This window comes from Pollachius pollachius, assembly GCF_949987615.1.
Source record: "Pollachius pollachius genome assembly, chromosome: 7".
Lineage (NCBI taxonomy): Eukaryota > Metazoa > Chordata > Actinopteri > Gadiformes > Gadidae > Pollachius > Pollachius pollachius.
In genome coordinates, this window is record NC_136940.1 from 24,079,100 (window position 1) to 24,101,300 (window position 22,201).

A 22,201-nucleotide genomic window follows, 5' to 3' on the forward strand; every position below is an offset into this window, starting at 1 on the left:
AAAATATAAAGGCTCTGTAACAAAGAAAAAAACTCCTCTGTTTCTGGGACATTTTTGACTACATCAACTAACACTAAATTGAGACAGTGTGCACTATAATGAATGTAGAAGGCAAATTTAGCCTGTTCTTTGATCGTTGCCTGAACCCCTGAATGTTTACCGCTCATAACGGCAGCGCCATCGTATGCTTGGCCTACAAGGTTATTTTTGTAGTTCAGGCCGTAACTTTCCAGTAAGTTCACTATTTTTCCAGTTAGGCTTGCTGCATCTAACCTCTCTGCAGATTCAAAATGGAGAAAACTCTCCTTAATGGCCCCATTGTAATAGTACCTGAGTGTGAAAGAAATCTGTTCACTTTTTGAAACATCCTTTGTTTCATCTGCCATGATGCTGAAAACCTCACTGTTCTTCACTTCTTCTATGATTTCAGAACGAACCATTTCTGCCAAACAACCCAAAACCTCATTCTGGATGATCTTGCTTGTGTACTTTGCATTGTTAATAGAAGTTAATCTTCTCTTAACAAGTGGGTCGTGGTTAGCAACTGTGCTAAGAATTTCCCTAAAGTTTCCTTTGTTATTGGACTCTTCAGATTCATCATGCCCTCTTTGTGCTATGTTTTGTGTAGCTGTAAGTAACAGCACTTCCCCAATTGTTTTAATGTATGCCCGATTTTCTTGTACTTGTTTAGTGTGTTCTCTGTTAAGGATATCTGCTAGTGTTGCATCATTTTTAACAGCACTTTGATAATCCCGCCATGCTATCATCGCACACTTGTGTCGCTCAGACTTTGCATGAACTGAAAACCCTGCCTTTCTCATAGTTGCATTTTTCCAGTTTCTAAACCCAGGGGTTGAAACAAAAACAGTGTCAGGGGCCTTTGGTGTGCTAAAATGTCTACATGCATAGCAATATGTAGAGTCCATTATGACAGAATACTCAAGCCATGGATGAAGAGTATACCAGTTTTGCCTGAAGCACCGTCTTCTGTCCCCCATCAAAGTGGTTGGGAATATATTCAAGTTCGGCTGTACTGGTGCATCATTCTTGGACTTGCTGATATCTGTAGAAAGATGTACAGTAAACATAGAGCACAACTACAACATTTATTTACTTACGCATGTATATCTGCATGTAGTTCAAGTTTGTGCCATATTGGCACAAATTGAATTTACAGCAGAAAGCATAATTTTAAGGATACACTGTAGAACTACAATGAAATTGTAATTGCACTACTTTGCAAACAGAAATAACCTTCTTCATCACAAACCTGCAGTACTTGATCCACATGGATTTACTTGCTGTACCTCTGGCTGTTTCTCTCTCTGTCTCTGTATGTTTTCTTCCTCCTCACCCTCTTCTTCATCCTTCTCACTCTCTGAAATTTCCCTCTCTGTGTCAGAGCCCTCACGTTCATCACATGCCCTCTCTCCAACCTCCTCCGACTCTCCCTCTTCCTGCTCCTCAGCTCTCTCAATACCTTGACTTGTTTTTCTCACTGCTGTTTCTTTCACTTTTTTGTTTACTGGGGCAAAAAAGGATGCTATATTCTTTCCTCGTTTCATGATAGCTGCTATTAGAAGAAAAAATCGTAGGGGCATGCATTACACTTCGTTGCATAACCATCTCTCCCTACTTAACACGGGAAGATCAACAAGAACAACAAGTCACATAAAAGATTAAATCGTTTTGCTTACCTTCGACTTTTGCAACAGGAGAAATCGTAGCTCCTTTCTATCTCCAGGAGTATTTGCTGAGCTCGCATTCACCGAGCAGCAGCAACACAGTGTTTGGGTGCGCCGTTTGGGTGCGCCGCTCTAATTTACCCGTGTAGAACGTGCAGCAACAATGTTTGGGTGCGCCGTTTGGGTGCGCCGCTCTAATTTACCCGTGTATAACGTTGCGTCGCATTAGTTCCGCTTTTGGCACTCGCGTGTAAAATCATAATCAATTCATAATTGTTTTATTTGGTCAGCACGGTGGGGCCACAGGGGGGGCCAGGGACATGTCCACAGGGGCACGGGCCCCCGTGGGCCCCCGTGTAGAACCGCCATTGGTCAGGGCAAAATAATCTCAGGCATGGATCTTGCTGTCAGAATAACCAACCCACTCAACCAACGGCTGAATGGGTGGGTTTGCATTGGACTAGGCAGCAAGCCTGTGGAAGCCCAAAACCATTGCTGCCGCCCGTTAACATTATCCAACATCTCCATCTGCTGGATTATTCGGAAAAAGCTCCATCTTTATGTGTTCCAGAACCACAGTGATATATTGGTGGAGCATCAAATAAAGTTCAGATAAAAGATTCATGATCAGAAGGACAGTTGAACTTGGGAAATGTGTTATCCAAAGTCCCAGTCTACATTCTGCGGGTATCTTTGGATGCTGGCTATCAGCGAAAGACAAAAGTATGAATGCCAAAGGATAGTTTCCCATCAGGCTGCGCTTTTTGTATGGAGCGTCCCGAGTCTAATGGCAGAATATTATTTTGTCACTATTGGCAGATTACTCTCTAGTTAAATGGATTAAATAGCTGCAGTAGTAAAGGTTACATAGTGCAGGTTTAGATATAACAGATGAAGAATTAGACTGAGCGGAATTAGTTAAAGGAACCAAACTGAAACAATGCAGTGGTCTCATTTAAAGGAAGGCATGAGGTCTTAAATGTGAGATCTTCGCGCCGACACGTGAGTCAGATAAGGTGCATCACGGTCTCTGTGGTTCAGAGACGACGTTTTGCTGAGTGTGGTCTACAGGCATTACTTTGCAAAACTCGCATGACCACAATGTTCCCGTCAGACTCATCTGTAAAGTCCAACGTCATCTTCACAAAAGGCTGTATGTTACATCTTGGTTATATCAAGAGCATCTCAACCTGCTTGTGACACATCACTTTTCAGTGCTGAGTGCCATCGTGATGTTTCGCTTACACACACTCCTCTTTATTGTGCTGGCAGGTTCCGTGCAAAAGGGTAAGAACATTTTATTACAATCTATACACAGTAATGATCAAATAGATAATACATGCATTGTGTATTATTATTGATTGGGAAATTGCCAATAGTGCAACAGTTATCTACATTATCCCCAAATATATCGTTCATATTATAATGTATATGTTTGTCTTTGCGTATAGCTTTATTTTCTGGCTTTGAAAAAACATTAACTCTTTGCTTTGTTTAAATTTTAAGCACTTGGAGGGGAAATTATTGAAGGAAAAGAAGTCCCGCCAAATTCATTGCAGTACATGGCTTCTGTGCAAAACAACGGGAAACATTTCTGTGGCGGATTTCTAATTAAGAAGGACATTGTACTTACTGCTGCCCACTGTTTCATCAAGTAGGTGACATGTAGAAATGATCGGACAACTGCAAGATGTATAATGGCAGGTGGGGAATATTCAAATATTTGCATTTTTAAGATAATAATATATATGAATGGCTGCTTTCATCACTGTATTCAGGAAGAATTCAAATTTGACGGTAGTTCTCGGAACCAATGACCTCCGCAAGGTCAATGAGAGAACAATGAGATACAAGGTTGAAAAATGTAAACATCCTGGCTTTTTAAACGTTTCGTTTGGGAATGACATAATGATGCTCAAAGTGAGAACATACTTTTTCTACTTTTAATCTTATATTTGTTATTTCGTGTGGATAGTAAATGTATACCAAATATTTTGCTTGTACAAAAAAATGTTTGATTTTATTTTTTATCTCCGTACCCTTGAAATCAATAATTGTAATGCTTGTTTATTTGTTTTTAGCTGTCCAGACCATCAAAAATAAAACCAATTAAACTTCCAAATGGCAAAATGAAGATCAAAAATAACGCCCCATGCCGTGTAGCCGGATGGGGTTCTATCAAAACTAAGGGCCCTACTGTTGATAAACTTAGAGAGGTCGAAGTGGCTACTATTGACCGGAGGACTTGTCAGCGGGAATGGGCAACTCTCCCGGCCAAATCTATCTGTGCAGGTGGATACAAAACGAAGAAAGGTTTTTGCCAGGTATGTGAATTCCATTTGGCATAAGTCCACTTTGCTAATAGATTCTTTGGGTGAATTATTTTGTGGTTTGGATTTTTTCAGGGGGATTCTGGTGGACCTCTTGTATGCAATACGATGGCTGTTGGAATAGTATCATATACCGGCGTTACCTGTGTCTACCCACATCTACCTAATGTTTACACTGACATAACAAAGTTCCTGCCATGGATTAGTGACCCCAAACCAAAATGCAAGATTGATTAGTGTGAATTTTTATATGCAAACTAAATGTGCAATGATGTGTTTTGTAGATTGTTTGAAGATGTAGACCGTAGGCTATATAGTTGCATTATATTCTAGTTGTATCAGGCAGTGCTTCTTAACAATATTCAATAAACTTCCTGCACAGCAAACCCTTTTATTTTCTGACTCAGCATCATCATAGAACACCATTAAAAAGTTCTCAAATAACGGTTGATGCGATCCATATAAATACATCAGTCAGGGCAAAATAATCTCAGGCATGGATCTTGCTGTCAGAATAACCAACCCACTCAACCAACGGCTGAATGGGTGGGTTTGCATTGGACTAGGCAGCAAGCCTGTGGAAGCCCAAAACCATTGCTGCCGCCCGTTAACATTATCCAACATCTCCATCTGCTGGATTATTCGGAAAAAGCTCCATCTTTATGTGTTCCAGAACCACAGTGATATATTGGTGGAGCATCAAATAAAGTTCAGATAAAAGATTCATGATCAGAAGGACAGTTGAACTTGGGAAATGTGTTATCCAAAGTCCCAGTCTACATTCTGCGGGTATCTTTGGATGCTGGCTATCAGCGAAAGACAAAAGTATGAATGCCAAAGGATAGTTTCCCATCAGGCTGCGCTTTTTGTATGGAGCGTCCCGAGTCTAATGGCAGAATATTATTTTGTCACTATTGGCAGATTACTCTCTAGTTAAATGGATTAAATAGCTGCAGTAGTAAAGGTTACATAGTGCAGGTTTAGATATAACAGATAAAGAATTAGACTGAGCGGAATTAGTTAAAGGAACCAAACTGAAACAATGCAGTGGTCTCATTTAAAGGAAGGCATGAGGTCTTAAATGTGAGATCTTCGCGCCGACACGTGAGTCAGATAAGGTGCATCACGGTCTCTGTGGTTCAGAGACGACGTTTTGCTGAGTGTGGTCTACAGGCATTACTTTGCAAAACTCGCATGACCACAATGTTCCCGTCAGACTCATCTGTAAAGTCCAACGTCATCTTCACAAAAGGCTGTATGTTACATCTTGGTTATATCAAGAGCATCTCAACCTGCTTGTGACACATCACTTTTCAGTGCTGAGTGCCATCGTGATGTTTCGCTTACACACACTCCTCTTTATTGTGCTGGCAGGTTCCGTGCAAAAGGGTAAGAACATTTTATTACAATCTATACACAGTAATGATCAAATAGATAATACATGCATTGTGTATTATTATTGATTGGGAAATTGCCAATAGTGCAACAGTTATCTACATTATCCCCAAATATATCGTTCATATTATGATGTATATGTTTGTCTTTGTGTATAGCTTTATTTTCTGGCTTAGAAAAAACATGAACTCTTTGCTTTGTTTTAATTTTAAGCACTTGGAGGGGAAATTATTGAAGGAGAAGAAGTCCCACCAAATTCATTTCAGTTCATGGCTTCTGTGCAAAACAATGGGAAGCATTTCTGTGGCGGATTTCTAATCAGGAAGGACATTGTACTTACTGCTGCCCACTGTTTCATCAAGTAGGTTAAATGTATAAATGATCGGACAACTGCAAGATGTAGGCCTATATAATGGCAGTTGGGGAATATTCAAATATTTGCATTTTTAAGATAATAATATATATGAATGGCTGCTATCATCACTGTATTCAGGAAGAAGTCCAATGTGACAGTAGTTCTCGGAACCCATGACCTCAGCAAGGTCAACGAGAGAACAATGAGATACAACGTCAAAAAATGCAAACACGCAGACTTTGACAACTCTTCATTGGCGAGTGATATAACGATGCTCAAAGTGAGAAAATACTTTTTCTACTTTTTATCTTATATTTGTTATATTGTATAGGTAGATGTATACCAAATATTTTGCTTGTACAACGAAATGTTTTGTGTTTTTCTTTTCCTCCGTACCCTTGAAATCAATAATTTCTATGTTTTCTTTTTTTTTTAGCTGTCAAGACCATCAAAAATAAAACCAATTAAACTTCCAAATAAGAAGATGAAGATCAAACATAACACCACATGCCTTGTAGCCGGATGGGGTTATATCAAAAGTGGGGGCCCTAGAGTTGCTAAACTAAGAGAGGCCGATGTGGCTACTATTGACCGGAGGACTTGTCAGCGGAAATGGGCAGCAGCTGAAAAAAAGGTTGTTCTCCCAGCAAACATTATCTGTGCAGGTGGATATGGGACAAAGAAAGGTGCTTGTCAGGTAGGACCAAAATTGATCCAAACATATTTTATCACAAATTCATCTTTGCTATTGATTGGATAATTCACGCCCGCCTCATGCGTCACGTCTGGACCTGAGACGGAAAAATGTATAGTGCCTATATGTGGGAGTCAATGGAGCTTTATTTTAAAAGTTTCGATTTTAATCAGAATCTTTGCCAGAAACCTGTCACGGAGAATCCGATTGAAAACGAAACTCCAATTAATGGGACTCATACAAGCGTTTCTGAGGTCCAGGCGTGACGCATGAGGTGGGCGTGACTTAGCTACGCTCTAAGATTCGAATGAATGAGTGAATTATTATTTTTTATTTTACAGGGGGACTCTGGAGGACCTCTCGTGTGCAACAAGATGGCTGTTGGAATTGTATCGTTTAACTTTCACGGAAACTGTCAATACCCAAATGTACCTAACATATATACTGACATATCCAAGTTTGTTGCATGGATTGATTACCCCAAAAAACGATGTCAGATTTGATGTGTGTATGCATTTAGGCAAATGTTATATCCACTGTTTCTATTTTATATCTAGTCGAGATAAGTAGGCCTTTCGGAACATGAAAAATAAACACCATTCATTCATAGGAAACATTCGTGTTTTCTGATTCAACTTGTTATTATGGAATTAGGCTATCGTCACAGAGTAGATGGTACGAAGATTATAATGGTTGAGACAGGGTTTTGATTACCATGCACAATTTATCTAAAAAAAGAGACAATGAAGTCAAGCTTAACGAGCAAGTTGGTGCTGAGTTGTATTAGACTAGTACGCGCAATGGAACATTGTTTAAGCCAAAAACTATAGACGCCTCGAAACTCTACGTTTCCCCTCTCCAACAGCTCCATCTGCTGGACTGTCCAAAAAGTGCACTGGCCTTTGGGTTCCAATTCCCAATAACCCTCTTTTTATATTTTCACATGCCTATTACAAAAATAAACTATCATACACATTCGAAACACATTGTGAGTACTAACATTTACCCATACAATTGAGTTGACCTGTCTGAATGAGCACATTCGGGTGATTGCTGTTCTTAAACAGTCCCTGTATAAAATAGCATAACCCGGTGGTCAATTCAACGCACCGAGTAGACCGCATACTATACGATTCAATGTCGTCTATTTCGGGACACCAATTCCCAGAGTTCAGTGCGAACGTGTCCACTACAGCTGCATGGAGAGGCGCTGGGTAGTGTAGTTTTTCCGCCCGCCCTACCATTTTCCATATGCTTCGCGAGGTTTTGCATGGGCGGGTTGTGTGTGGCTACATTTCTCAGCAAGACCTGCTAAACGATATTGCTATGAAATCAGCATAAAGGTAACAGATATGTCAATAAGAGCATGCGTTACGTCTTTAACAATGGATCTATCGTTTCATTTCACCATCGAATACACACAAATCAGGTGTAGCTGCTGCTACTTTTTAACATCTGCATTGAGGTGGAGAATGGACAGAGCAGAATTATTGATAACCTATTGCTATAGCTCATTGTAGGTGTGTTGTCCTCAGTACAGGTAAGGTAGGCTGCTGTAGTGAATATAAACTGTTATAACATGTATTCAACCCTGCGTGGTGGCTAATAGTATCAAGACAATAGCTGCGGCAAGTCTAGCCGGTACATATTTTTTTCTAGATCCAGAACGTTTATGACAGAGTTGTGAAACACCCACTATCTATTCAATTTCATTATGTTACAGACACATGACTCTATGGGATTTAGAGTGATCGATTATTGCCCCTCGTTGACACGTCGAGGTATATTGTCCTGCCTTTAGATACGCGTTTGGATCAAACGGTGACCTCCATAGATAGGTAGTTTAAGAGAATCACCAGGAAGTTATTCCTCCATGCTAAGCCATTGGCAGATCGGCTTGTCAGTCCCTGCTGCGTAGACCACATCTCACTTCAACTGGAGGCCTTGTGCCCTAGCCGATATCTGAAGCATTGCAACAGTGAGTTCCATTCCAGTCAAAATTGAACGTCTACCTTCTCCCCATTTTTAGTTGCCTTTGAATTTCTAGAGGCATGTCCAAGAAAAGGGGCAGGTATGTAGAAACACAACACAATACAATACAAAACAAAACTATACAGCCATACAGTATATTATGTTGCCACAACTGTTTATGTATTTTAGCATAGGCCTACAAATTGTATCATTATTACTACTACTACTACTACTACTACTACTACATACAATGGTAGTAACAATATTAATAACATACCTAATACATACATATACATATATTTATTACATAAAATTATGAATGAGTTATTATTGTTATCATTGTTATGCACTTGTAAATGAAAAACTAAGCATATTTATTTGCATTCTATATGGTGTATTCTGAGATGTTACATTTACACCCAATTACATTTTCAATTAAGTTCCTTTTTTTTCCTGATGGATGATAAACACTTCATTTGTTTTCAATTTGGTGTCAGACCATTACAGTTATTAAGTTAATCCATAAAGTTCCCAAGAATGGGGCATATAATGACACATAGAAAATAATTATAAACAAACTTTGTTAATAATTATAAACAGAAATTGCATGTAGTCAAGAGTACACACATGTGTAGTCAAGAGTACACACATGCTGTAAGGATATCCCTCTTCCCCCCCAAGAAAGCGGAGCAGCGGTGAACTGAGTGACACGTTAACCCCCGACCCCAACTGCATTCTGGGACTACGCATCCAGCACAACTGGCGTGAAAAGGGGAACCAGAGCAAATGGAAGGGCACCGTGCTGGACCGGCTCACCGTTAACCCCTCTCTGTTCATGGTTAAGTATGACGGATTTGACTGCGTCTACGGGATCGAGCTCTTCAAGGACGAGAGGGTGTCAAATCTACAAGTACTTACAGAGAAAGTCGGTGAGTGGCACGCTTTCCACTCAGTCAGAACCCTCGCTGGATACTGTTTGTGTCGTGTTTGGTTACAGAATCTAATTAGTTCACGGGATGCTCTGCACGCATGCGCACAGACACACACAAACACACACAGACGCACGCACACACAAACAACGGCTGTGTACAATAATAGCACTCAAATCAAATAATCAAGAACAGTATACACATGCATATATCCACACGTAATATAGAGAGAGAAATTGAAGGCCATACGGCATAAACAAGGTAATATTGGCCTCCTCTGTGTTGCCTCACAGTGAACAACAAGATCAAAGTACCTCACGGGGCTGAGGAGTTGGTCGGCAAAGCTGTGGAGCATCTCTTTGAAAAAGAAGATGGCGAGAAGAACGAGTGGAGGGGCATGGTCCTCTCGCGAGCCCCCATCATGACCAACTGGTATTACATCACCTACGAGAAGGACCCCGTGCTTTATATGTACCAGCTGTGGGACGACTACGCCGACGGAGACCTGAGGATTCTACCTGAAGCAGGTACCAGTAACCACACATTAAAGGGGCAGCAGATAGGGTTCAGTGGCCCCTAGGGGTGAGGTTGCAGATTGCAGCCCGTCCCCCCCTCGCCTTTCCCCTTCCAGCGTCGTAGGACCATCTAGCCTGTCCAAAAGGATCTCCTCGTCCACGGCAGCATTGAAGTGTCACATGATGTGGTTCCTTGATAGATTTGTAATTAGTCATTTGTTGTTTAGGCTGTCAACCTGCAGGTCACAGCTTGCGAGTAACATAACAATCCAAAGATGAGATAGCGTCCTCTACGGAGGCGTTGGTCCATTCTGGGCTACCATTGGATTATGGCGATTGAACATGGCATGTAAACAAAGAGAGAGGTATGGGTTGGCCAGCTTTTAATATTTGTAGAATAAATCCGTTGGAGGATGTGATTTTAATGAAATCATTCTCGTTGACGTTACTCAACAAGATCAGGGGAGGCAGGACATTAGAAGTGGCTAAGGGTGTTTCCCACCCCAAAAGCTCCTGAGTTCGATCCCTAATGCCTTATAAATGTAGGCGTACGTGAAGTGTCTGACCTCTACATTGCTCTTCAATGACCTGTATATGACCCCACTGCAAGTCACTGGATAAAAGCCTCTGGTAAACAGCTCAAACACAGAAACTAACTCTGTCATCCCTCCCTCGTTCCTCTCCTCAGAGAACAAGCATCTGTTGCCTGCAGACAGGAAGCCCGGGGAGGAGACGGAGAGCCTGGTAGGTAAGCAGGTAGAGTATGTTACTGACAAGGGTGTGAAGAGAACAGGCCTGGTCATCTACCAGGTGCCGGCCAAGCCCTCCGTGTACTACATCAAGTACGACGATGACTTTCACATCCACGTGTACGACCTGGTGAAGACCACCTAGACGGCAAGAGACACTTTACCTCCCTTTCCCTCCCGAGAGGGGCTTGTCTCTCGTTGTTATGTTTTGTTTTAAAGCCTTTATGGGGATTAACATAATCATATGATGAATCATTGTACAAAATAAAAGCTTTTTTTGTTTGCACAGCAACGCTGTAGCATTGCTATGCTTGACTATTGTGCAAACAACACCTGACATAATGATATAAATGCTGTGGATACCTCCTAGTAACCAACAGTTACAAACCTGCAGTTTCGGTCAGATACTTTAATAATACATTATCTCCAAAGTAATAAGATGTTTACAGTTATGCAAAGAAATCGTGTCGAAGCAATTTTCTCATTGCTAACATCAATGACATAATGTGCTTGATTTGCTCAAAGGATAACTTAGATTTTGAAAACTTGGGGACCAGTGAGAAGTAAGATATGTAGCTGCATCTGATAAATTGCCCCTACCAACACAATATGGTTTGTCCTTATGCAGGTCTTTTATTCTCTCTCGTTTGTTCATTTTTTATTTTCTTTCGCTTTCTTTATGTTACTTGTTCTTATTTGCAACTCCATGGACGGCCGACTATTTAATGGATACTTGCTTATTTGGTTGCAAAAATATGTCCCATATGCAGTCTGACGCCGAACCAACTCTCACTCTGTGTGGTCGATGGCAGGTTTCTGCCGAGATGCCATTGGTCGTTAAAAGCACAAGGAACATACGTTTCTATTGTGCATGTTGCCATTTGCTACATTTATCCATTAACTTTAAATATCATTAAGTGCCTTCAGGCTAATCACGCTGCAATATATATATATATATATATATATATATATATACACACATACATACTTGCGCTACTGCTAACTTACTAGCTTTACCACTTGGTTTTTCATTGTCCCACATAGTAAATGTGACTTGAGTTAAAAAAAAATCACAAACATCAGTTTGTATTAGAGAACATGTGCAATGATGCTTTACTGTAAATGCAGTATACAATTGATTTTCAAGGATAACATGCTGAGTCATTGGTTATGTCTGATTGTTGGTGACAAAAGGAGCACTCATTATATTGTGTATAGTTCATATTTGTTTAGGTTATGGTACTCTTGACCTGTTTGACCCAACATGCTTATTAGAGCCAATGCTGCAAATTAAGCATCACTTTACACGCATGAAGTAAATTTGTAACAGTTATTTGTTACAGACTAGTCCATACATTTTACAGTATTTAATCTGTAATTTATCTCTGAAATGTATTGTAATGTTGCCTGTTGTGATCAACCTGTATGTGAATATTTCACACCAGCTTTTCTCAAAACAGATATGTAGTATAAAGTAAAGTTAGGACATAAAGTCACAATATATGACAGTTATCATCAAACTACATAAGCGGTAAATATTGGGCAGGAGTCTCTTACTCATCAGAAGGGTATTATTAAAAGTATTATTATAATGGATCATATCATGGTTTAAGGAATATATGTGTGCCACTCCTCCAGGCTATTCTGTGTACGCCTCAGTTAAGTAGTGAGTTCATAGGTATACAGTGGTTTCATGCTTTTCTATTATGTGGCTGTTCAAAATTTGCATGTGTCATTAGGAAGAAACTTGTGGACATAAACAAATTTCAACCATGGTCGTGGAAGAATGAAAATGTCTACAATAATCTGGAGTTATTAAAAACCTGGATTTAAAATAACAAAAAATAGGTGTATATTTAATTTAAACAAGTGAATGTGTTTCAAAAAAAGAAATTGTGATTATAATGGAGGAATGTTGCCACAACTTGTTTCTCTGGTGTGATGTTGAGTGGATATTCAAAAGGCAGTGTGCGGTCTTCATTCTTTAAATATCCTTCCCTCTTGTACTGAAGTTGCAGCATCGACAGGCAATTTGTGTCAAAATTCTGTCATAAATAAAGTTTTTGCACATTTCCTTTTCTCTCCAAAGTATCTGAAGGCTTTGCAATAAACAGTGAAATTAACATTACGTTTAACATCATACATGCAAACAAGAACGACTAACTATTTATGGCACTATAAAAAAATTGAAGCCCTTTCAAGCACTTAACTATGATGAATAATTCACTCCCAACTGGTTGATCAATTGAGGAATATTTATTTTACAACCGGAAATGGTGAGACTGAATATATACAAGTGCTCTCTTCATAAACGAGTTGGGACAGTGGGCACAACAAATCAAAACAGAGTTAATGATAAAACATGAGCCTGCTACATACAATTAACATATACAGTTAGAAGTATGTTATGTGTATTTTGCAATATTATTTATCAGACTAAATAAGACAAACATTCAAAACCTCTTTTCATCCAAGGCAGTTTAATAGGAAAATAATTGTTGGTGTTTGTCATACTTTTGTTTTGCTGATGTCGAATTTTCAATGTCTCATCTTCCGCAATGAGAATAGAACTTAAAGCTGTTGCTCCATTTCTGAAGTGTGAAATGTGATCCAAAACCCATTCACAAATTATAAAATAACTAATAAATATGTTACTATTTTAGTTTGTTGTGCTGGTTCATTTGGCAAGATCTTTTAGATACTGGAATCCTTGACTGGTATAGTCGCATATTTTTGTGGGCCCCTCCGAAAGTGTGGAAAATGTTGTACGCACTCCTGAAAAAAGACATACAAATCAGACAATACTGGAACAACCTATTATTTTTTATACATATTTTCAAAAAACAATCGATACGAACCGCATTAAAAACAATTTGTCACACAACAAGTCGGACTAGGCAAAATCTCTCAAGAAACAGAGCTCAAATCTTACCTGAGTTCCATGCTTGACGAGGGGAAAACTCAATTGTGGGCAAAGCAGGGATTTGAGCCTTTGAGGAGAGAAAAGCATCATTGTTCACACAATGCTAATCAGAGGTATAAACCAAATCAGCTAGATGAAACCAAGGTTTAATCGTATACAGCAAGACCTCGGGACGTAAGTTTGTACTTATTTCCTTCCCTATTGAATTTCTCTCGATTAGACAAACCATCCATTACATCATGCATGTGTCAACAACTATTATGCTACAATAACAAAAACTAAAAGATAATTAAGAAAATGATAGAACATTTAAACTCTATCTAGCTAAATCAAGTTAATTATATTCTCTGGTGAAATATGGCAACTGCCAAAACGATGTAAAGAACATGATGCGCTCATGATCATCATTCAACTCCATGTGTATGCCATGCGCGTCTGTTTGTTTACCTCCATCCCAAAGTACTTCATCCACTCGTTGATGGCAGGGGGGATGGCGGTCTTTGCCCTCCCCAGGACCTCGGTTCCCTGTTGACTGCTTCCCAGGAGCCCGGAGTCATACACAACATACAAGGCCCCTCCAGCCACAGCGACCTTGCTGGTCAACCTGCACGAACGAACCAACCAACACGGCTGTTATCTGAAACACCAAGGCTGTACAGATGATCCAACACTGTACATACTGTACGTCTGGGTCTCCAAACATCGCAGATAGTGAGCTTACATCACAGTTAATAATTAGTGACCTTATACCATGATCATTTCACTTAGCTTCAAGGAGGTGGTTGTGGTTGCAACGGTTATATTTGGGTGTCCTATGTGACCTTACAACTAATAACAACGTGGAAAGCTTGCAGCCCGTTTAGCTCCCTCTGTGAGCCCTGTGTTATCGACTAGCTAGCAGGCTAATGCTAATGCGCGCACACAGACGCACACACACTCACTGATGCAGGACGGCAATATGGTACAATAAAGTGGTGGTACTCACTTCAACACGGGCAGGATCTTGGATGCCATTGTATCAAAATGACCCTATGTCGTTTGAACCCGATGTCGTTTTTCTCACCGGTGATACACTGCGAAGGACCTAAAGTGGGCGATAGCTGGACATTACATTGAAGGGCAACTGTGTACTGTTAACCACGGTGTGTGAATAAAGGTTGTTTGAAGGCTGCGCGGTGGACTGTGTTTAAGAACTGCAGATTCGTTAAACTGTTTTAAATTAACCCCGCGTCAAAATAAATTGACTTCTCAATAAAAAATATAATATGGAGAAAGGGGTGTACTCTGTTATTGATTATAGGATTGTTTAATAGTTTATACAAAATCATAAATGAATGGGTTGTCTATAAGAACTAGAACGACACTACCTATTTATTTTTTATTCCGCATGTCTCAAAAATGTATACAGAGCCTAAAAGTGAACTACTTTCCTCACTAACTCACACTCCCACACTATCATGGAGAATGGGATAATGACCGCGCATGGAAATTAATTTAGGGAAATGTAGAAATAGGCCTATAAAACCTGTTACAGCTCCAGCTACATGCTGTACTAAAAGCCTTTTAACATCATCCTTAATGCTGGGATTTTCCACAATATAGTGGAACCAAGGACTGATAACTAGTAACATCAACCACGGTTAAAGCCTCCACATGTTTATAAATAGCAGACTCGTTGCTGCCTTATGGAAAAAAGGAAGAAAATCCTCAGAAAACGTCAAATGGGCTTGATAAGACATTTTCCTCATGCCATTCAGCAAAAGCATACAGCCATACATATACCTTCTGCATGGATATTTCCAGACCTGGGCCCTGCCAGTGATCCTCAGCACACACACACACACGCACACACACACACACACACACACACACACACACACACACACACACACACACACACACACACACACACACACACACACACACACACACACACACACACACACACACACACACACACACACACAGCTTTATGTCTACACAGCAGCAACACAAAACCTTAACAGAGCTGGGGACAACCTCAGAAGCAAGGCAAGGCCCTAGACCATCAGAGGAAATGTCAAACTGGACATCCCATTTAAAATGTAGAATAAGTAGGCCTAGTGGAACCGATGGACTTCTAAGGCGGTGGAGTCTGGGGTCCACTCACCAACCAAGACTTTAAAACATCGGACAAACAGCAAAGTGAGACTCTGCATGCAGAATTCTGTAAATAAATACTCAGAGAGAGTCCATCGTAAATCACCAAATAACCCACGCCGGACACAATTCGGCCTGTACTTACTAACAATCAAAATCTCTTAAAGGAGAGGGGTTGACATTTCAAAACTTAATTGAAACGAAGTTATCCAGACACTCTCCTTTACAAAGCCATCACTGATAGAGAGAGTCCCCTCAGTCAGCTGGTCCTGGAACTAACTAACAGCAACACATCTCAGAGCCCCGGGCTGCCTGGCTTCGCACAATGATGAAGATAAAGAGAAGGACTGGACCCGTTGGAAAGAATTGACCAGAAAAGTTTTGTGCTATTTTTTGTAATTAGACGTTATTTTATTAGAATTTGACGGGAAGAATTAACCTTGAAAAACTCGTCTGAGGCTGCGCGGGTCTAACTGTGACGCAAAACGTCTAAAAAAAACGAAAAAACCCCGACCTGCTGCCACACCACAGGCCCCACCTCACCAGAGGCCCGCTAGTGTGGTGGGCGGGGCCAACACAGTGGGCGTGAACGCACCTTGACTCGCAGTTCACTGACTACTTTCTCACAACGCTCATGACGCAACTGTCACAGTGCCTGGGATTCCCAGTTCTTCCCAACAATTCGATTCAATATTTTCTAACAATATAACCCTTAAATAAGAGAGATCACTTTTATTTACAATGATAACTTTTACCAAGCTCTTCTTAGCCAGTGTAAGTGTTGTGCTGATTGCTAATAGATGGAATGCTCCTACTTTTGATCCAGGTAAGTAAAACGTGTTTATCTGGGAATGACAAGTGACTTAACACACAATGTATAGTTATTTGAATCCTGGATGATTAGAAGTAAAAAGTTCCACAAGTATCATTCATATGATATCCTGAACTTGTCCATCTTACGAAAGTGAAATCAGGTTGAACCACCTCAGCTTTGGGAAATGGGTATGCCTGTAAGTAAAAGAGAATACTCAGGCATGTCTGTCATTAAGACGTGAATTTATGGGAGTCTGAACTTAGGGGATCAGCTCTTCAACTGTTTTGTAATCTTCAATGTATTCCATTTTCTAACCCTCACACACTAGATATTGTGAAAGATTTTTTGCAGCAATCTGAAGGATTACCATTCTGGTCAGCCTATAGGGTTGTAATGCATTCCTATTCTTTAGGGGAAAATAGTATTTCTCAACTGGCATGAGAAAGTAAGCCCATATGAATACATTATTAACGACGATCAAAGTAATCAATTGCTCTCTCTCCACAGTGCCACACTAAATTGGGTTATGACACTCAATAGGGCATTGCAAGTCATAGTATAGTTATAGTGCAGTAATACTATACTACACAATGAGGTGGCGGCATGGAGTAGATAATTGATTGAGATGCTAACGACCTTGATTAGGATACGATTTGGTTTATCCTCGTGTCTACAGCCAGGTCAATGAGAGTTTTGTTTATTAATTCACCACGTGAAGAATGGTGGAAGTAACTGAGATGCCTTCTTTCATTGAGAATGAAAGATGTGTTTGAAAGACACCACAGGGGTTTAACTGATTAAGTCATGCATATATGTTATGGTATAACCAATTCATTACAGGCTTATCCTTATCATGTAGAAAATTCAGGCTTACCATGAGTAAATTATCATTTGACCATCAAATCCATTTTGAGTGAAGAATGAAGTGATTGATCGTGTCATCTTATGATATGCCTTACGTAAGCTTCTAAAAGGGTCGCACCCCAACTGATACCAGCTTGGAATAGCATCAATCCCGTCCTTTAACTCAGTTGTTGGGACCATAATATTGCGTGTGTGTATGCGTGTGTGTGTGTGTGTGTGTGTGTGTGTGTGTGTGTGTGTGTGTGTCTGCGTGTGTGTGCGTGTGTGCGTGCGTGCGTGCGTGTGTGTGTGTGTCTGTGTGTGTCCCCTGTGAAATTAACTCTCAAGGACGATTTCTTTCTAATTTATTGCATTTAAGGCATCAATGTTGAAACAAACATTGTCATTGGCTGTAATTGCATTTTTCCTAATCATAATGTGAGAAGTCAGGAGTGGAAGATGTTTAATGTTCCAATATATTTTATAAAAGGCAAAGTCTAGGGCTTGTTTCAAAAACATATCCTATGCCTCAGCTAAGTAAGACATAATTTTATTCGAAATGATTGTAAATCCAATTGGTATGTTAACTTTTTATGGCATTTAGTTAATATAGGGTGGGTGGTCTAGACTGCTAATTGTATATAGTGATTATGATACACACTACAGGACATAAGAGACACCCCTTTCTAGAGATGTTCTGATCTTTTTTTTTCCTTCCTGATACCGATTCCGATTCCTGAACTTGAGCATTGGCCGATACCAAATCTATACCGACACAGCATCTAGCATTGTAACTACCAATAGCACTTATTCGTATTGAAGAGTTCTCTTATCTTTATCTTCTACATGTTTTTCCAACTTTTGATGGCACGTAGGTCGGAACTGATGCATTTACCATTATGACTTTCCAACTTTGACCGTTAACGAACGCAGCATAACACTGCACGTGTTTGTGATGTTCTATGCCTATGTAATAAATGAGCTAGTCACGTGATGGTATCAAATAGGTGCATAGGGGTATCAGAGGAAGTTCTGATACTGGTATCACCGTTGTAACAACTCCACCCCTTTCCAGCGATATGTAAAACATTCCTCATTGTAAATGCATTTGCTGTTGAACCAGATATCCCTTGGAGGATATCTTACGCAATGTGGCAAATACATTAAATCAACCATGTCTTGTTGTGATATGTCTCAGAATCTCTGAAGGGGGCCAGGGTGCTGGTGACGGGAGCCAGCACAGGTATCGGTGAGCAAATGGCATATCACTATGCCCGCTTTGGGGCCCAGATAGTGATCACTGCAAGGAGGGAGCACGTACTGAAACAGGTCATTTTAGCACACGATTTAAACATACACACCCACACATGCCTACACACAAACAGAAGATCTGCTTTGCTTTACATACAAGCATGCATGCATGTGCGCAAGCACACACACACACTCAAAATTACAATCACACACACACACACACACACAACACAATCACACACACACACACACACACACACACGCAGACGCACATGCACACGCGCGCACACACACACACACACACACACACACACACACACACTCACACACACACACACACACAAACACACACATGCACACACACACACACCCCCCACCCACACACACACACACACACCCACACACACACAGATGATCTGTTTGGCCTTACATTCACACATGCATGCATGTGCGCAAGCACACACACACTCACAATCACACACACACACACACACACACACACACACACACACACACATACACTCACAGGGGGATGGACCCTTCTATGTGACACGTGTGACAAATAGTTCAAAGACGGTGATTGACTCCACATATTTCCCTGTTCCTGCGTGTGATTGGTCGGCAGGTGGCCGAGCGGTGTCTGAGTCTGGGGGCTCAGAAGGCACTCTACATATCAGCCGATATGTCCAGCGAGTCTGACCCGGTTAAAGCTCTTAGCTTCGCCGTGGACCAGCTGGGAGGACTGGATTACCTGGTCCTCAACCACATCGGCCCGAGCCCCTTCAGCATGTGGGACGGGGACGTGGAGCACACCAGGTGGATCATGAAGGTAACTGGGTCCACTGGTTAGTCTCCACTGGTGGATTCTAGAAAAGGGTGGGGGGGAGGATTTATTTGAGCGTTGCCGAATTAATTTAACCTTCCAGCAGAGGGTGCTATAATGTATTCGCCTGGAACCAATCTGCATCTAGCATGTTGTGTTTTCGGTTCGGCCACGTTCCTTTAAGAAGCAATGATGGAACAATGCATATCGAATCCTCGAGCAAACAATCCCTCGTGGATTCATCCAAGTAATTACTCTGAACTTGTGTCTTTGTGTGTGTATGATGTGTGTGTGTGTGTGCGGGTGTGTGTGTGTGTGTGTGTGTGTGTGTGTGTGTGTGTGTGTGTGTGTGTGTGTGTGTGTGTGTGTGTGTGTGTGTGTGTGTATGCACCTTTTCAAAGGTGAATTTCTTCAGCTATGTCCAGATGGCCTGGAAGGGCCTGGAGGCTCTGGAGAAGAGTAAAGGATCGCTCGTCATCGTCTCTTCTCTTTTAGGTGGGAAACGTTGACTTTCAGAATTCATTCATTCATTCATTCATGCAACAGGATGGGTGGCGTGAGTGTAAGTGGAGTCTGCATCGTACCATTCTTGTAAATAAAGAGGTACAGGCAGCATTTCTTTTTCGTAGAAAATATCAGTTATAGGATGGGATTTTCTTGATAAAATTATTGAAATCACTTTCGATCAGCATCGATACAGATATTACCCTGCTTTTTTCAGCTAGTTTGAATGTTAAACATTGAGACTTTAACATACTACTAAAGAGGAAAACACAATCATATCATTTCTAACTTGTATCTCAAGCCCATGTCAAGAACTATTGTAGGTCTATTCATTTAATGCACTAGATATAAAAGGATAGTGATTCTATATTATCCATTTACCTTTTTGAAATTTTAAGTCGATTGGAAACATACAAAGCACTGGGAAAGAGAGAAATGTCCTGTATGACGTTACAGGTAAGATGGCCAGTCCGTTTGTGGCTCCCTACACCTCCACCAAGTTTGCCTTGAACGGCTTCTTTGGATCCCTGCAACATGAGCTGGCCATGAGGAACAGCAACGTGTCCCTCACCATATGCACACTGGGACTCATCGACACGGAGTCAGCCATGGAGAAAGTCAAGTGGGTGAAGTGTTACCTTTTACTTCCAAGTGAATGATTCAAATAAGGTTGATGAGTCGCTGGCGAAGCCGGGTGGAACAGAAACGGCTTCATTCTTTGAGTCAGAAAGTTGCCCCCTTGGCCCTATGTTCCACAAGCCTGTGATGGACTGTATGTAAATGATGTCCTTTATGTGAAATGATTTGATTAAAAAAAAAGCTATGATATTATATATATATTTTTTTTTCTTTTTCATTTAAGGATTGGGTTCTATGTGAATAAAGTGCCGCTGTGAATAATAATACCTCGCAACCGTTCTATTTTTAAAGTTTAAATTCAAACATGAACTAAGTCCAAACTCAGGTTTGATTGTACGAACATCCAAAGGGAAAGCGGTGTGTGCTTCTGCACATTGTCAGCGTTGACCTAGATTGCCTCTGTCTTGTCGTCACACCTTTTCTGTGGATCCTGCAGGGGAAAGACTGACGTGCCAGCATACCCGGCCGCAGACGCCGCCTTGAGCATGATCGTTGCGGGTGCAACGCGTGAGCCTGAGGATTACTACCCATGGTTCACCTTCTATGTCGCCATCACCAAGGACTGGTTTCCCAGCATCACACGCTACACCATGCGCAACAGTTACACATACGAGCCCTGATTGCAGGTTCGTTAGACAAATGATCATGTGGTGTTTACATTTTGTTGGACGAGGTCATTCAAAGCGACCTACGCTGATTTCCAGTACATATATGCCCACACATATACACCTACACACATAAGCCTAGACATATAGGCCTACATACAAGGGCGTATGAACCGGGGGGGACGGAGGGGAAGTGTCCCCTCCAATATTGGGGACAGGCGCATTTGTCCTACCTAAAAATTATACCGGGGGGAGAAAAATATTTTATTTTATTTTGAAAGCGCAACACAGCGTCTTGTCACCGCTTCTTATTCTAAAAAACTGGATGATTGAGCAATTAAAGAATTGATTTGATATTTATCAGTTCATTAGTGCCATTCAAAATGTGTTTTCCTTTACATTTACAAATGTATCTTTTTAGTAGAATAAAATATATTTGTGAATTTTTTCAGTGTAGTTAATTTATGACATATTTCTGTTCAAACCATTAACGGATCCGTCAGGTTTCCGATATGTGTCCCCCCCAATGTTAAACTCATTCCTACGCCCCTGCCTACATACATAGGCCAAGAAATTTAGGCCTATGCACACGATCCAACCCAGCATCTGTGGGGTGGGGGTCAGTCAACTGTTTCAACCGTTTTAACTGTTTTAATGTATTTTATTATGTGCATTGTCATGTATTGTAAGAGCCTGTGCCAAATACAAATATCCACTACTTGGAATTCATTTTTTTCTGTTCATTCATTATAGCGTCTTCTTCCTCATCATACTTTAAAAATGTACCAGTTTTCCATTGAGGTGGTCTTCTTACATGTTAGAAATTGATGTGGACAGAAATGTGTTACATAGAAATGGGAAATGAATTAGTAACCGAAGGACATAGCAATAGTGCTTATTTTATCATAACCGTAGCGCACCCCAAAGATAACACAAGAAAACAACAAAGGAACAGAGAAAAGTACTAATTATGTCCACATGGGGGCAGTCGTCTCAAAGTAATGAGGTGCCATCGCTCAATCCATTATTTCGGGCCT

General features: G+C 40.7%; 5 protein-coding genes across 5 annotated transcripts; 4 read left to right on the top strand and 1 right to left on the bottom strand.

Moving 5' to 3' along the window:
* Nucleotides 1–2,126: 2,126 nt before the first annotated feature.
* LOC307078647 (granzyme B-like) lies at nt 2,127–4,401 on the top strand. Its single transcript, XM_079740573.1, has 5 exons — nt 2,127–2,972; nt 3,192–3,339; nt 3,464–3,605; nt 3,767–4,009; nt 4,091–4,401. The coding sequence occupies exons 1-5, from the start codon at nt 2,918–2,920 to the stop codon at nt 4,250–4,252; spliced, it is 750 nt and encodes a 249-aa protein (XP_079596699.1). The 5' UTR covers nt 2,127–2,917; the 3' UTR covers nt 4,253–4,401.
* A 796-nt stretch (nt 4,402–5,197) lies between these two features.
* Nucleotides 5,198–7,239, top strand: LOC307078650 (duodenase-1-like). The gene is made up of 5 exons (XM_079740577.1): nt 5,198–5,404; nt 5,624–5,771; nt 5,904–6,045; nt 6,202–6,462; nt 6,801–7,239. The coding sequence occupies exons 1-5, from the start codon at nt 5,350–5,352 to the stop codon at nt 6,960–6,962; spliced, it is 768 nt and encodes a 255-aa protein (XP_079596703.1). The 5' UTR covers nt 5,198–5,349; the 3' UTR covers nt 6,963–7,239.
* A 473-nt stretch (nt 7,240–7,712) lies between these two features.
* Nucleotides 7,713–13,285, top strand: LOC307078037 (spindlin-Z-like). The gene is made up of 5 exons (XM_079739608.1): nt 7,713–7,802; nt 8,489–8,530; nt 9,112–9,359; nt 9,653–9,886; nt 10,563–13,285. Exons 2-5 carry the CDS (start codon nt 8,511–8,513, stop codon nt 10,766–10,768), a joined length of 708 nt encoding a protein of 235 aa, XP_079595734.1. The 5' UTR covers nt 7,713–7,802; nt 8,489–8,510; the 3' UTR covers nt 10,769–13,285.
* Nucleotides 13,087–14,671, bottom strand: micos13 (mitochondrial contact site and cristae organizing system subunit 13). Its single transcript, XM_079739609.1, has 4 exons — nt 14,532–14,671; nt 13,994–14,150; nt 13,556–13,613; nt 13,087–13,398 (listed from the first exon to the last, which is right to left on the bottom strand). Exons 1-4 carry the CDS (start codon nt 14,558–14,560, stop codon nt 13,301–13,303), a joined length of 342 nt encoding a protein of 113 aa, XP_079595735.1. The 5' UTR covers nt 14,561–14,671; the 3' UTR covers nt 13,087–13,300.
* A 1,725-nt stretch (nt 14,672–16,396) lies between these two features.
* hsd11b1la (hydroxysteroid (11-beta) dehydrogenase 1-like a) lies at nt 16,397–21,414 on the top strand. Its single transcript, XM_079739499.1, has 6 exons — nt 16,397–16,511; nt 18,541–18,671; nt 19,219–19,422; nt 19,818–19,911; nt 20,377–20,542; nt 20,996–21,414. Exons 1-6 carry the CDS (start codon nt 16,427–16,429, stop codon nt 21,177–21,179), a joined length of 864 nt encoding a protein of 287 aa, XP_079595625.1. The 5' UTR covers nt 16,397–16,426; the 3' UTR covers nt 21,180–21,414.
* Nucleotides 21,415–22,201: the final 787 nt, after the last annotated feature.

What these genes read in the sequence shown, in the direction of transcription:
- LOC307078647 (XM_079740573.1), top strand. Translation starts at nt 2,918, where the DNA reads ATGTTTCGCTTACACACACTCCTCTTTATTGTGCTGGCAGGTTCCGTG. An exon ending in GGCAGGTTCCGTGCAAAAGG is followed by an intron (nt 2,973 to 3,191) that starts GTAAGAACATTT and finishes TTAAATTTTAAG; the next exon opens with CACTTGGAGGGGAAATTATT. An exon ending in GCTGCCCACTGTTTCATCAA is followed by an intron (nt 3,340 to 3,463) that starts GTAGGTGACATG and finishes CACTGTATTCAG; the next exon opens with GAAGAATTCAAATTTGACGG.
- LOC307078650 (XM_079740577.1), top strand. Translation starts at nt 5,350, where the DNA reads ATGTTTCGCTTACACACACTCCTCTTTATTGTGCTGGCAGGTTCCGTG. An exon ending in GCTGCCCACTGTTTCATCAA is followed by an intron (nt 5,772 to 5,903) that starts GTAGGTTAAATG and finishes CACTGTATTCAG; the next exon opens with GAAGAAGTCCAATGTGACAG. An exon ending in GTGATATAACGATGCTCAAA is followed by an intron (nt 6,046 to 6,201) that starts GTGAGAAAATAC and finishes TTTTTTTTTTAG; the next exon opens with CTGTCAAGACCATCAAAAAT.
- LOC307078037 (XM_079739608.1), top strand. Translation starts at nt 8,511, where the DNA reads ATGTCCAAGAAAAGGGGCAG. An exon ending in ATGTCCAAGAAAAGGGGCAG is followed by an intron (nt 8,531 to 9,111) that starts GTATGTAGAAAC and finishes TTCCCCCCCAAG; the next exon opens with AAAGCGGAGCAGCGGTGAAC. An exon ending in GAGGATTCTACCTGAAGCAG is followed by an intron (nt 9,887 to 10,562) that starts GTACCAGTAACC and finishes TCCTCTCCTCAG; the next exon opens with AGAACAAGCATCTGTTGCCT.
- hsd11b1la (XM_079739499.1), top strand. Translation starts at nt 16,427, where the DNA reads ATGATAACTTTTACCAAGCTCTTCTTAGCCAGTGTAAGTGTTGTGCTG. An exon ending in TGCTCCTACTTTTGATCCAG is followed by an intron (nt 16,512 to 18,540) that starts GTAAGTAAAACG and finishes GATATGTCTCAG; the next exon opens with AATCTCTGAAGGGGGCCAGG. An exon ending in TCAGCCATGGAGAAAGTCAA is followed by an intron (nt 20,543 to 20,995) that starts GTGGGTGAAGTG and finishes TGGATCCTGCAG; the next exon opens with GGGAAAGACTGACGTGCCAG.
- micos13 (XM_079739609.1), bottom strand. Translation starts at nt 14,560, where the DNA reads ATGGCATCCAAGATCCTGCCCGTGTTGAA. An exon ending in AAGATCCTGCCCGTGTTGAA is followed by an intron (nt 14,151 to 14,531) that starts GTGAGTACCACC and finishes TCGTTCGTGCAG; the next exon opens with GTTGACCAGCAAGGTCGCTG. An exon ending in TGAAGTACTTTGGGATGGAG is followed by an intron (nt 13,614 to 13,993) that starts GTAAACAAACAG and finishes CTCTCCTCAAAG; the next exon opens with GCTCAAATCCCTGCTTTGCC.